We start from the raw sequence: 15464 nt of genomic DNA, 5'->3' as shown, positions 1-15464 counted from the left end.
ACCAAAATTCAATGCGTATGTGGAAGGACTGCTGGTCTCCATTACGGCTCTACTATAAGTCCATGCATATGGACTATCAGTTCTTTACACCACACCCAACAGACCGCTTTCTCGCGAGACTTGTTATCGACTCCCCGGGACAAAAATGAAAATGCGTTGAAACAGGAATCGCTGTAGACTTTTTTCACCGTGGTGATTTCTATTACAGATAGTAAATACGACAGAATTTTAAAAGTCTGGGAAATAAAACCAGAATTTCTGACAAATGACTGGACGCCAGAGAACGTACCACACTTTGCAATCCCTCGGCCCTCAGCAATGTGAAACTCGGTCCATCGTAAACGATTAACCTCAAGCACTCTTCACATTGTTAAACTATTGGTTCATATTTCCATACTTGACCACTTGTTGTTTGATGCCAGACAAAGGTGAAACAGGAATTCGATTCTGGTAGGCATTGTAAACTCATGATTGATCAGACATTTACTTCGGTAAGACAATTTATAGCAGAATTGTGAGTGATTTCATTATGGGTGTCCGTTTTGAATTCAAGAACTCAAACTTGATATACATTAAATTCCCATATATCTCGAAATGGCAATAAGCTTCTACTATATATATCGTTTTCGGTAGTTATTGACATATATGTGATTACCTGTATTTTTGCTCAGCGACGAGTCTCCATTACTTCTGAGTGAGTGTCTGTAACTTTGCTCAGAGATAAGTTTCCTTTATTTCTGAGTGAGTGTCCGTAACTTTGCTCAGAGATGAGTCTGCATTACTTCTGAGTGAGTGCCTGTAACTTTGCTTAAAGATGAGTCTTCTTTACTTCTGAGTGAGTGACCGTAACTTTGCTCAGAGATGAGTCTCCTTTATTTCTGAGTGAGTGTCCGTAACTTTGCTCAGAGATAAGTCTGCATTGCTTCTGAATGAGTGTCCGCAACTTTGCTCAGAGATAAGTCTGCATTACTTCTGAGTGAGTGCCTGTAACTTTGCTTAAAGATGAGTCTCCTTTACTTCTGAGTGAGTACCCTAACTTTGCCTAGAGATGAGTCTCTTTCTAAGTAAAAGCGCGTGGCCTTGCTATGACAGGACTCTCTGATATATATATATAATGTGTGTAAACCTCAGGCCATCGTAAACGATTAACCTCAAGCACTCTTCACACTGTAAAACTATTGATTGATATTTCCACACTTAACCACTTGTTGTTTGATATCCAGACAAAGGTGCCGTAGTGTTAGTATTTACTAAACATTGTAAATTGTAGTACAGGGTATGCATAAAGTTCTGTTGCAATTATTGGACACGAAATCTGCCTATGGATCGTTTTGTCATTTTGTATTCTTGTTTTTATGACAAAATCGCTTTCTCTTCAATTACTGGACCAAATTTTCAGCTGTTTAAGAATGTTATTTCGCTAGAAAGCTATTACTTCTATTAATTTCAAAGATTTCTGTGGGCTCTATAATTCTATATGATTAGATTAGTTTTTTTTTGTGCGATGACGACATCAAAATTAAAAACTACGCACTGTGTGGCGATTTCGGGTTCGTGCGATTCGATGTTAGAGTGATTTCAAAAGGAAAGTTGTGATTGTTCTGTTATTTCCAAATGAGAATTTTGGATTATGGAAGAGTTTTTTAGCAAATCAGCTACTGATACATAAGACGCCAGTGTTTTGGGAAAGGCGGAATCCTTCTGTTTCGGCTTTGGCCAACACCAGGGGTGTGCAACATTTTTGTTGGCGACCTATACAACCAACTGCCATCTTTTTTTTTCTTTTCGCCAAAGGTCGATGTGAATTTCTCAATTTTTATTTATTGTAGCCACCATTTTTCAACGCAATACTGACATATGACTATTTTCTGTAGTGAGTTATTGATGAAAAGTTTTTTTGTGTATTTGAGATTCGATTCGAAAAAAATATTCGATTCGATTCTGAAATCATCAGGTATTCGAAAATGCCCAGCCCTAGGTGTAACCCGCAAGTTCAACAAAATAAATACCAGATCATTGGGTCAACGAAAATCAAAACCGTCTGTTGCCACGACAACATCCAAACATAAAATCTGCCAGTCAAAGCGCTTTCACATCGATGATCGCTAATATTGACGAACGCGACCACAACTCCTATTCAGGCGAGTTAAATAAATAAGCTTATCGTTACGTTAATTTTTTGATACATTGTCACTTTTGTTAAAGGAAAAGAGCACTACCGCGCTTGTCTTATTCAATTTGAGTTTGAAGAGTACAGTTTTGCTATATGAAATTTTAAGTGACACACTCTTGCCCAGGCCAGACTTTCCCTAGACAACCGGATTAATATACCTTGGACATTAAAAACGTTACAGAAATACATTTGTAATATGCGCAGCAAGACCCTTGAATAATATAACTACAGCACCCATGCATTATTCGCAAATACGGATCTTTAAAAGGACAGGTAGAGGATCTCTTGAACAAAGCCCCCGTCCCTAATGAGATCTAAGGAAACACCCTCGCCACGTTTTGAAATAGAAAATCAGGAACTATTCAGTTTTAATTAGGGTTGAGGTTACGAATGATTTAAAAATTTCTCACGCAATCTGCATTTCTCACCCTAACTGTAGAACGAGAATATCGGTCAGAGACCGAAGACTTATCGATCGAAAGTTAGAGGATCCCAAAACAGCGCTCTTACTCCATAGTGACGCCTTGTGTCCCATCACTAATTAATTAATAACTCGCTAATTATACGACATAATTCGCCCAAAATCAATAGGCTTCTGATCCGAGATATGATGAATGCACATGCAAAATCTGGAGCAGATTCAATCTCGCTTTCGGGAGATATCGCGTGCATCTAACAGACAGACAAATACTTATCAACATACTTACCGATTAAAATCGATACGTAATTACTAATCTTCTTGTTTTGAACGTGGGCGAGGCTAATCTCGCAGCTAATCTCGTAGGAACCACTGGCCACGGATAATAGGTACCTATTGCCCCTTATTACGTCACTGATGCTCAATGAGCTGCTGTATTATTGGCACGTCCCGCTTCTACCTAGCCTTTTAACTCCGAGATATTATAATCCCACAATGCAAGCATACTTAGATCTAACGCTATCTCCGCTGGGTCACCTCGCGCGGTTTAGCGATACATTCCCGATTCAGATAAAGGTAAAGTACCACGCATTACAGTTTTGCACAATTTCTACTAAAATTTCTGGTATTTTTAATAGTATAAACACGGACTAACGCATTCGCAAAACCTGTTACGTCTAAATACATACCACAATGCCAATGAAATTTCCCATTTTATTAATAGTATAAACAGAGGCGCCTGTCTTGCGTCGCATTTGCCAACTTCGTTATATCAGTTGAAACGCGGAGGTCGGGGTTTGTTTTGAAATTATGGTTCGCGCGAAAATAAATTTCTAGCGAGAGGTGCTATCCTGGCTTGTTCAGGGTGATAAAGGGGTAAATGAATGAAGTGCAAGAAGCAAGCAATGTAGTTTAGATGGCTTAACGTTTCAAACCCCTATGGATATTCTATGTTACGGGTTTTTCCGAGCATCGATTTCCTTGTTTATTTCCGTAACAATGACAAATCAACAAACATCAACGGTGTCGTAACAATTGTACTTTTTGCAGTCGCTTTGATACTTCGTTCTCTCAGATAGATATTCAAGCATGCACTGCCTCGTTTTTGCGGTTTTGCGTGTTATTTGTCAGTTTTCAGTTGTGTTCCCAAAAATTAGTTGTAAATGAAGTATTTTGATTGTCTTAGATGCAATAATCAAAAATTAGCCCTGGAAAAGCTGAGATAGACTGTGATGAGCTATCATATTGGTAAAATGGTACGTGCAATCGGCACTTGATTGTATACTGTATTTGAAGTAATGGTTTTGAGCATGTAAACTCTCCAAAACACACGCAAAATCTAAATTAAGCATCTAAAATTTTGCTATAGTAAAGTGTAGGAAAAAAAATTCTGGGGTCAGGGGTCGGGAAAACATTCATACTGTACATTGGTTATTCGCTGCCATTGCGGAATTTGTCCACATGGCCATTCGAAACGTTGACTAAACTTGAATAGCTTGTTCCTCACCAGTTAAGCGCGGAAGTAAAGAAAGTTTATTCTTTTTTACAATTTCTACAACTTTTTGAATAACAGTATAGTATAGATCAGAGGCTCTTGAACGGCCCACAAAGAGAGCGTGGACAATTTTTTGAGGGACGTGAAGCTAATCAAAAATAAAAATGTTCGTTGAATTTGATCCTGCCCGCTTTACTTTAGATATTTACATTTCTTTATTTTAGTTATTCACGTTCCATCCACGTATTTTCAACGTGTTTTTTGAATAAAATAAACTTTTGTCTCACTATTTTATTATTTGTAGCATATTGTTAGTTAGTGATTTTCGAGATGGGGCTTGTCAAATTCTAAAAGAGAGGGTGCGGCTTAAAAAATTGAGAACTACTGGACTATAGATAAAACTTAAATAGTGTTCTTCTGTTTACTTTTCACTTTTCCAATTTCTAGAATTGAGAATGTATCGATAGCTAACTAACCTGACGACATTATTAGAATATGGCAACTCTGATGTCCGAAACACGAACTCAAGATGTTCGTTTGCAAAGACGAAGACGAACCGATCCCCAACATAAGAATAGGCTTACAGGTGAGTTATTTGTTTATCACAAATTGCTCTTATGGGACGTTCTCACTGATACGCAAAGGATTATCAAGTATGGAGGTACCATATTCATTTTGGGCCAGGGTTGCTTTCTCTTTGTTGAGCATGGATTGCTTTGAACATATTTGGATTTGGAATCTACCAATCAAATTATTACTATAAATACCACCGGAATGATAAACTGGGGGCCATGAGTTCTAAAAGCCTCCCATGAAAGCCTCCCATCTGTAAGATGATGGTCACGGGGCTTAAACAATCACTGATCGTTTGCCAGTGACTCAAGCATTATTTGATCCAAGGCTAAGCTACTGTAGTCTTTTTAGATTTCTCTAGTACCAAGGACTTTTTTTTAGCTTCCAGTCATTTCTTTCCGTTTGTATTGACTTTTGCTGTTGCCTCGGTTTCTTTCACATTCGAGCACTTTTTGGAAGTCTCCTTGATAACTCCAACAGCAACAGTCTGCCGCACGTCGCTTATCCATTTTCGCGCACAGGACCTTCCATGCACACTATCACAAATATATAGGGGGGAAGGACTATGTCAAAGGTTCTCACATGGGCCCTGGTGGCCGCTGATCGGTTCTTTTAGGGCTAGGCAAAGCCTCCACTGAGTACCATTCACGATAACTACATTAATCGGAAGTGATTATTTTGATTAGTTGTAGGGTATGTTGTTCTTATGTGGTTATGATTTATTCTTTTAAAATTGTTTCTTGGCATCTTATTATTGAACGTGGCGGATGAAATAACTGATGGAATCCAGTTCAAACTTAGACAGGGGCCCACAAGTGTTGAAAGTCGTTGAAACGGGCCACGGCAAGAGCATAGCCATCCCTAAATTGGGAGAGGGGGCCCATATTTTTTTGTATAATGACGTACTACGATGCTTACTCGTGCCTTTTTTGCCGAGCAAGCCTAGATAACAGCTGACACTAATTTCGCATTTTCATGCTCGTTATTATTGATTAGCAAGCCAAGAAACGTCCAGTTTTTATTTAGTAAATCGTTCAAGAATAGAGCAAAATCCTATTGGAAAAGGCATATGAATTTATGTCTTACGGCAAATGCCACATTGCACTTAGAAAATGTCAAAAAAAAAAAAAAAAAAAAAAAAATTGGGAGTCACTGTCTGTAATAACCCGCATGAACCCCCAGAGTAAGATAAACAGTTTAGTGTGATTTATTCAGTTTTAGTAAGAATTTCATAGGGCTCAGTAAATTTTAGTGAGTGTAGATTCAACAATCTCAGATAGTAATGGGTTTCTACTATGTAGATGAGTATTCCTTGCTATCAACACACTACGGTACCGGTACCCGCTACACACGATGCAAATATTAGTATAAGATTAGACAAATTGTGTAAACTAAAATTTGACATAATAGATATTTCATTGTTTGCTCGAAGTTTTATTGTAGACACAAAGTGATCCTGTCGATCGTTTCTCAAAAATTTTGGTTTTGTTGTGAAAAATTGTTTTATTTTTAACTACTGAACGAACGAAAACTCTTCCACGTTTTAAAGTATCAAATTGATAATTGTTCAGTTAGGGTTAGAAATGATTGGGAAATTTGAATTCCCATCGAAATTTTCATTATTAACCCTAACAAGGGAATTACTAAATATTTTTTTTATTTTGACCAGTGCAGGGGGTTGTTTTTTTATGGCAGGGGCTTTGTGCAAAAGATCCGAAAATAGTCGCAATAAGATTGTTATACTTTTTGTTTCAAGACTTCCCAGGTCCCACGTAGTTGTCTCATAATTCATACGTTTATATTTACAACGCTAATAATCGCCGCCAATAAATCATCCGAGCAATTCCCACATTTATAGCTCTAACAAGAACATCTAGACGGTACAAGGCCGGGTGAAGTTTGAACAAGGAAACAAATAAACGGTTTCGAACTGATAAATGAAGCAATAATGACTTTGCAAAGACGTCTACTACACAGCGTGTAATAAATTCAGTAAATAAGGCAGAACAAGAAGATCCCAGCCCTTTCAATAATAGTAGATCCTCGCATATCAGTGGTTTCTTATTCACAGTCTTGTTTGTGAGGGAAGATGTAAGAAAATGAAACTTTTTAGCCCTTAGCAGGCTATTTTGCTATAAAATCCGCCGATAAGCACTCCGGAATTCTATAAAAAAAAAAAAAAAGTTGAATTTTACTTAAAATAAAGTCGCCTCATCTGCATCAGGTCTTTAACGTGCTCCCGAAGTATTCGTACCAAGATGGCGCACAACCTGAATATAGTATGTGTACCAGGTTAGGGTTCAGGTTATGCGTCATCTTGATACGATTACTTCCGGAGCGCCCTTTTAAACATTCGAAATTTCTCATAAACCTATATCGTTTACTTCCTAGCAGCCTACTTTTTCCGGATTCGAGATCAAATTTTTTATTAACGCATAGTGTGTACCGGATCCGGATTGCTGAATACTCTGGAGTTGAGTGGAACTTCTCGCAATCCCCTATTTTTCTGATAAACCGAACGATTTTCAAAAATACTTAGCCAGATGGTGAAGTATAATATCCCATTATTCGGTAATAATGTATTCAAAGCCCTATTGTTACTTAACAAATCCCTCATTGAAAAGGGATTCAATCCTTTGGCTTAAATCAACAAAACCAAGTAGAAACGCCTCGAATAGTAAGAATTAGAAAATTATAAACTGTTAGAAAATAAAAGATTGTTACTCAATATTCCTCAGTAGGTTACGAGAATATCAACATTATTTCGCAAGACCATTAAACTACTAAAACAGCAAAATTGGAATGAAATACTAGGTCCCGTAGAAAAATTCAAAATATTTGAAAGCAATCGAAAATAATTCCATAAATGTACAATTTAAACACGCTGACCTGCACATGAATATAATTTAAGTGATTGACTTTAGTAATTCAGACCTGAAATTATTGCGGCGTCCAATGTGAACGCATAGTTTGCAGCCAGTGACGTATCTTACATAAAACTGCGCCCCCTTGATGGTTTGTTGGCAATTTAACATGACTGTTGTTCAAATTAGATACTTGTTCGTTATTATTCAAGTAAAAAAACGAGTTTAAATTAGTATCAATTTGAAATAATTTTATTGAGACATTTTACGATTGAGACAGTTCGCCCTTTTTGCGCCCCGTCCAAAACGCAATTTTGAATTCATTGTCAATCTTAAAACATGTTTGTTTCTATATATTCATTCCTTCATCAATGGCCTATGTTGAAACGGGAATAAAATTTATACCAACCGGTTAAATTTTATTATGATGATACAATCCAGATCTAAGCATTTCAATCTAATCCATTATAGAATCATAAAGGATTTTCAATATTTACTCGGCTTTTCTATTGTTCGATTGTGGTTCGAACGCGGTTACGGCTTTATTGTGACGTAACAATCAGGAAAAATTAGCAACAATAGACGTTTTGTTACGTAACAATGATTGTCGGGCCAGAAGAAGACACGGTCATTATAAATATTTGTCAAGTCCGTGTGGTTACGAGGTAGCGAGAGATCGATTATGAAAAACGTTTTATAAAATTATTTTTCATTATCGCTTAGAATGAGGCACTGTGCAAGCAGATAGGGTATAGATTAGGTAGCTCTTCACGTCTACTTATTTAGAGCCTTTTCATAAAAAAGTATTTAACATCAGCTTTTCGAGTTTTTCAAGCAAATATGCGGTAGTTATAGGTCTTGTGGCAATCCTTTTATCAAGGTATTTGTAGTATCGCTTAGAATAAGACTTACTAGGAATCACAAAAAAGCGGTTCACTTTCATGCATGCTTAAAAAGACAGAAATCTTTTCGCTTCATAGTCATGTGGTAACGTATTTAGTCGATCGAGTGAATGATTTTCAGTCTTGAAAGTCTTGAAAGCCCTGGAATTATCTCGGTTCCATATTGTTGTTCAGGGAAACGATGGCGAAAGGTTATTTATTGGACATGAAGTGGGAGTGCTTCCGAAGTGTGTGAACCAAGATGGCGCACAACCTGAACCCTAACCTGGTACACATATTATGTTCAGGTTGTGCGCCATTTTGGTTCACATACTTCGGAAGCTTCGAAGTGGGCCTATGAGTCGTTTTGTTATTATGTCGTTATTGATCATAATGTTGTTAGTTTCCTTGATGTTGTGGAAAAATTGTTTTTCTTCTTAATTATAGGACCGATTGCTTTGAAATTTTCTTTTTTTAAAGATTGTATTTTTCGCTAAAATACTATTACTTTTATTTATACCAAAAATTTCTGTAGACTTTTGAGTTCGTTTCTCGTGTGCGATTACGTCAGCAAAATTGCGACCTTGTCGCAGTTACGTTCGCATTAGTCGTGATGCGTTTTGGATTTCGTGTCCTTATACGCTCTCTTGTAGATTAATGTAATGAATTTGGCTGAACCTGTGAACTCACTTATAATCAATGATAGACACTTTATGTTAAAATATTTTTCCGGAGATTCCGTGGAATTCCCTGCCTCGTAGTTGTTTTATTTATAACACTTATTGATTTTTTGTATCAAAATGTCCTTTTTACTTTATAGGGGAGGTGCGTTACACATCATTGCATGCAAGAAAGGCGTGTCTGGAACTGGGAATACCAACCAATCAGCTTGCAAGTGTAGGGCCACGCCCTCCTAAACATAAAAAGGAAAAACCGGAAAAATCATTTGTGACGTCATATTGTCGTTCACTACGATTGAAATCCAAAAAAAGACGACCAGCAGCTGCGACTGTTATTATAGGACGATTACGTAGTGATTACGTCACGATTACGTCACAAGTATCTCATAAATCTGTGACATCACGAAATCGAAGATATTCCGAGAGCAAAGCTATGACTAAGAGTGATATAAAAGGTAAAAAGCCTCTAATTTTTAATCTAACATGCAATAAAGCCCTCATAAACCCAGCTCCGAGTTGATAAAAATCGACATCAATTCCGGATTCGAGCCTGATTTTAAATCTGTTTTGACTCCGACTCCGGCACACAATTCCGGTTCTCTACTCTGACCTCTAAACAATTCCAACACCGGTCGTGAAATTGTGATTGAAAACCCGGATCCCAATTTTTAAAACGAGTCGTCAGCTACAACTAGAAACAATCTGATGGGAGGATTTTAAGCCCCTAATGATCCAGAACTACATATAGTCATTGATATGAGTTTGCCCAAATCAAGGCTCATATCCCTAAACTACTAAGTAAAATTAGGTTGGAAAATTAGAAACATATAATGATTTCCCCACAGCCATAGCATCTAACTTCTAGCTGAAAGTATAAACAGTACTGATAGAAGCGTTGCAACTAACCACAGCCTAAGCAGCACTCATAACACTACTTATCATACTTCATAATTTTGCAGGAATCCTTTCTCAGACGAAACAAACCGAGAACAACAAACGAGTCACATTCAACGAGCAAGTCGAAATTGAAGAATTTAAACCAGCAAGCGCTATCATTGAACAAACAAAGAGCGCGGGAAAGAAAAATGACGTCACAAAGAAAAACAATTACGAAAGCACAAAGAACAATAACCACTCGGGAAATACACACTGTGACGTCATTAATGATGTAAACAATAAAAAATACAATACATCGAATGAATCGAACAAAAGCAATAATGACAAAACAAATGTAATAACAAACAATAGTGACGTCACAAATAAAACGTTAGAACTGAACAAAAACGAGCATACCACGATACCCGACATTACCGCAAGTACGGACGATTTAATTCCTGTTAAGTGGCCAATCGAAACGAAAGACCCGTCGTTAAGTGACCCTCAACAGGAAATTGACGATGAAAAGCCTCTTTTATTGATTCCTAGTGGGAATTCAGTGGCGAAAGTGACAGGTGCAAGACTGGAGAACATTGGTGGGAAATTAACTGGCGATACTTTGGGTTTAAACGAAACTGAGGGCATAGTAGAGGCAGATAAAGGCCAGATTGTAGAGAAAATTTCACCTGAAACCTCCGAGGACGATAATCCGGTAACTGAAACGAATAACGGTTATCTGGGTAATGGATATAATGACATTATGGATATAATAGATAACGGTGAACCGAATTCTACCAAGAATATCTACGTGCGAAAGCATCTTAAGAAAAAATACGGAGAAAAGGGCAATAATTTACCAGTTATAAGAGAAGAACTGAACTTTAGTGGAACTGGTCGCGGTGACGTCATAGGAACTAAAGACGTCATATCTAAGAATGACGTCATAAATGAAGATGCGATGACCTCAAAAGAACTTGTTTCGAGGGAAGAGGTTAGAAGCAAAGCGCGCCAGGACGCGAGATTAAGCGCACTGAGGGGACAAATTGCTGCGGATAAGGCGGCTTGGAGCTGCGTAGTCCGGTACCCAAGGCGCGCCACTTCCGAACCAAACAGTGGTAGTAGTTCACCTTTGACCTATGGGGTAAATTTTGGTGTCAAAAAAACGTCCCCACTGGAGTTTCACCGCGAAAAGAGCAATATGTTCCCGTTGAATGGCGGGAAAAAACTCGCAATATATAGGCATAATTTTGGACAAAAGTATCGTCTTACAAACAATCCTTCCCCTACACTACCCCCTTTGATGACGTCACCACCTAGTGACGTAAATTTGGTGACACAAAGAAGGAGCGGAGTATGGATGCCAGATTTATCGGTGGTATCGAAAGAGAAGCGATACAGAGTGAAAACAAAATCATCGGGGATTGTATCTCATGAAAACATAAGATGACTTTATTGGGCGCCATTTTAGCTAGACGAGAAGAAGTGGTTTCCGTATACTTAAGCTGCCTTATCGGCTTTCACATAACGAGCGTAGCCAGCCCAAAATATTTGGAGGGGTTCCCTTCCTCCATTTAAAATTGAAAAAAAAAAAATTTGTGTCATTCATGGCAATTTTGCCATTTCAAGATTCTTAAGAAATCACATTTTTCGAACCCCCTAGCTCTGGGGTTCCCAAGCTTTTTTCAGGACGACCCCAAAGACAACTTTCATGTGTCCAGTGCGACCCCAGGTCAATATATATATTTTTCATAAAACTTTAGAGCTTCTTTCACGGAGCTTTTGAGTTTGGTCATGTGGTGGTATTGAGTAAAATAAGCTATAACTAAACAGTGATGTCATAATAAGCGCTTACATTTTCTATAGCAAAAGCATAGAGCGATGCCTATAGGCTTGTTTTACAGTAAGCCATGGTACAAACTGCTGAATTTAACATGGCTTGTCAAATCTTAGATGTTTTGTACATTCATCCTCTATCATACCTCAGCGACCTCATCACTTGTTTGCGAACCTACCTTCTTATCACTCCGACCCAATTTGGGGTCACGACCCCTGATTTGCGAACCCCTGCTCTGGCTGTCACGGTCAAACTTGACAATTAGAAATTTCAGAACTTCCCACCCCCTTCTTGGAAATTTCCTCCTCTGATGTTATTAGAGTATGTTGCTAAATATGTTCTGAATAATTGAATACTGTGTAACGGATTGATCCGGTAAAGTTTAAAATCACCACACCTCAATTTTATCAATTTAAATTATCAATTTTATTTATTTTTGCGAATGAAAAAGCTTGGCTGCCTGAGAATATATACGATAGGAGTTTTATCTCCCGATAAAAACTTCTTTAATGGAAAAGATATCTTTTTTTTTATTTATGACAGAAGTTTTTTTTTAAATAAAAAATCAAATCTGATATTGGCTAATATTTTGATATGTATAGCCAACAGGGTAGGTCTTTAAGGTTGAAGGAATGTTATGTCTTTTTTAAATGAAAATACAAGCAAGAATCGACTACACAAGTAAATGTTATTAAACGAGAAAATAAATACGAATCGAATTGCTGATGCTGACACTAAGCGGATCAATAGTTAAATGAATGAAGTTGAAAGAATTAACACACTACATCTACAGCACAGCAATGATTTAAAACGCTAGAGCAACCATCGCTTGACTGCAGCTGTATGAACAAATAGTTACACTGAGTTACATTTACAAGTTATTGCACGAGGCAACTCCTAACTCTGAGTCATTCAACGTTCTGACTACAGCTCCGAAAAAAGTGTAATTTTTATCACGTAAACTTTGACGTACGCAAATCTTCTTTATTCATTTGTTAAGAACACTCGGCAAATATTTTTCTTTTCGATTTCCTGTTGAAAACCCTGACTTTGATTTACTCAAGATTTGACTTTCGATTCCAGTTTGAAATACAACTCCAATACCAGAAAATAGAGCAATGCTCAAATATATGGACACGATGGCTAAAACGAAGTAGAACGGATATGCAATTTGTCACAGTAGACTATCGCCACAAGGTGCGCAATTTCAATTATTTTGATTAGGTCATCGCAAACAAAAAACGAATTTCACGTAGCCAAAAATTTTTGAAATGAATGAAAGTAATAGCGTTCTAGCAAAAGTACAAACTACAAAAGGAACTCTTTCATAACAAGTAAAATACTAACATAGAAATGAACAAGAACAATAACATAATAATAACAAAACGTTCCATATATGTATTTCGTGTTCACTTATATCGCGGCAAAGTCCCACAGTATACACCTAACCTACAAAACGGCAGGCAGGCAAGTATTTCGGGAATTATAACAGCAACCTCCAGATGTTCGTTCGTATTGAACAACTTGTAATCACAAAGCACTACTATTTTACATTCGTTAGATGGCGATGAAGGTTAGCCATTGTAAATTTTCAAACAATCAGCTCGGACATATCAAATCCAACAATCAATTGTCCAAACGAATGTTAAAGCCTTGTATTGCCCACGCGGTAGGTGTTTTCAATGACTATAATTAATGAAAGAACAGGTATTTTACACTCGTTAGATGGCAACAAAGGTTGACCATTGTAAATTTCCAAACAATCTCACAATCAATCGTCCAAACGAATGCTATAGTGTTGAGTTGCTCAATGTCCAGTATCCGATGGCATCGCCTAACTGAACGAGAATCTGTTGAGTAACATCAGATTTGGTCATCATGAAGTATGGCACTCATTTCCTGGAAAAAGGCTCCGCACAATCTGATACGTAAGGAATTTACTGTAAACTGACTTCGTAAAGATAACAAACAGCCCAAATCGAAATTTAAAGTCCAGTATTGTCCATTGTCCATTAGCGTCGCCTACATGAGAGAACCACTGCAAGATGACATCCGGTTGTTTTTCATGAAGTATGAAACGCATTTCTCAAAAAGGGATTTAGAAAGCAGCCAGTGGCAATGCAACAAATCGCGCAAACGAACTGTATAAAGTTGGACTGTTCATTGCCCAGTACCCAATGGCGTCACTTAACTGAGAGGCCTCTGTTAAGTAACATCCGCTTGTTCTTTAAAAAGTATAAAGCTCATTTCACCAAAAAAGACTCTAGACGAGATGCTGATACGTGCGGAAAAACTATCTTCGTATGGACAACAAATCGCCCAAATGAAATCTATAGTCTTGTATTGCTCATTACATAATACTCGATGGCGTCGTCAGAGCAAGCATCTGTTCCGAAAAGTGCTTTGATGAAAAGGCCAATTTTACGTAAAAGGCTGTCATATTTGAAAACACTAGCGCACCGGTCCTCAGCCAGTGAGACACTTTCAGGTTGACCACAACCCTATTTAAGTCCCTAGAGTTAATAATGAATTCAGTTTCATCTGTAACACTAATTACTATAAGTCAATTTCGGTCGTAGTGGCAATGAACGATGGTGCTGTTTTTTGTTACTAAGGGGCAATTTCCCTTCTATTTTATAAAGTGAAAATGACTATTTCATTCTATATTTGAATTTTCTTTTTCTCTGTTGACGCGGGGACAATATTATTTTATCACCAATTTTTATTGCAATTAAACATGCATTGTTTCGCCATAACCAAAAGACTTCCAAAGCATTGAAGCGTTAATAATACTTAATTACCTCCCATCGCCTGTTTAGGTAATATAGATCTCGCATGGCCCAGACATAAATCGTGTAGTATTATCCACTTGCCATACAAGGCTGAGTTATCTACAAAAGATCATTAAGCGACATCCGTCAAATGGAGAGGATGTTTATTACATCACAAAGAGTTTATATGACGTGGATTGTTCATTTGTCAGCAAACAATCGTTCCATTGTGAGTAAATAATTAAATAGCCTTCAATTAGCGACATTGTTCTAATCAATCAAAGACTCAATTCGACGTAATGACTTACATAATAATTGTTTTTATGAGGCGGTTTCCGCTCCAAACAAGGCTCGACACAAGCAGTTACTGATGGCAGCTATTGTTTTGCTGGGACTAGAATCGAAGATTTTGTACAAAGCCCCTTAAAAATACATCCCCGCCACCGCTCAAAATGAGAAAATTAGAAATTATCCAGTTACGGTTAAGAATGCAGATTGCGCTATGAATCCAAATTTTCAAATCATTTCCAAACCAAACTGGATAGCTACTATTTTTTTTATTATTTAGCAGTAATTAAAAATTAGTCCCACAAAAATTGCGATAGACTATGCTTAAATTATCTATCAGTATCTGCCAGCGGCACCCGGTTGTATATTTTGATAAAAATGATAGTAACTCAGTTTGTAAGTGCTAACTCTCAAAAACGCTTGCAAAATAAGCATATAAAATTCTGGGCGCTCCCGTCGTATGTGTACCAAAATGGCGCACAACCTGATAACCCCTACCTGGTACACATACTACGTTCAGGTTGTGCGCCATCTTGGTACGCATACTACGGGAGCACCAAATTTTGTATCAATAAAAAAAGGGAGAATATTTATGGGGCCAAGGGTCGGGG

General features: G+C 37.6%; 2 protein-coding genes across 2 annotated transcripts in view; one reads left to right on the top strand and one right to left on the bottom strand.

Moving 5' to 3' along the window:
• Positions 1–15464, bottom strand: part of LOC120345419 (calcium/calmodulin-dependent protein kinase kinase 1-like) — a 310354-nt gene that overhangs the window by 68394 nt on the left and 226496 nt on the right. The gene's annotated exons all lie outside the window — the stretch shown is intronic.
• LOC120348596 (uncharacterized) lies at positions 3796–12369 on the top strand. The gene is made up of 4 exons (XM_039418759.2): positions 3796–3847; positions 4534–4672; positions 9225–9539; positions 10044–12369. The coding sequence occupies exons 2-4, from the start codon at positions 4582–4584 to the stop codon at positions 11405–11407; spliced, it is 1770 nt and encodes a 589-aa protein (XP_039274693.2). The 5' UTR covers positions 3796–3847; positions 4534–4581; the 3' UTR covers positions 11408–12369.

The sequence above is a fragment of the Styela clava genome, chromosome 1 (genome assembly GCF_964204865.1).
Source record: "Styela clava chromosome 1, kaStyClav1.hap1.2, whole genome shotgun sequence".
In the NCBI taxonomy this organism is placed as follows: domain Eukaryota; kingdom Metazoa; phylum Chordata; class Ascidiacea; order Stolidobranchia; family Styelidae; genus Styela; species Styela clava.
This window is presented reverse-complemented; position numbering and strand designations above follow the sequence as displayed.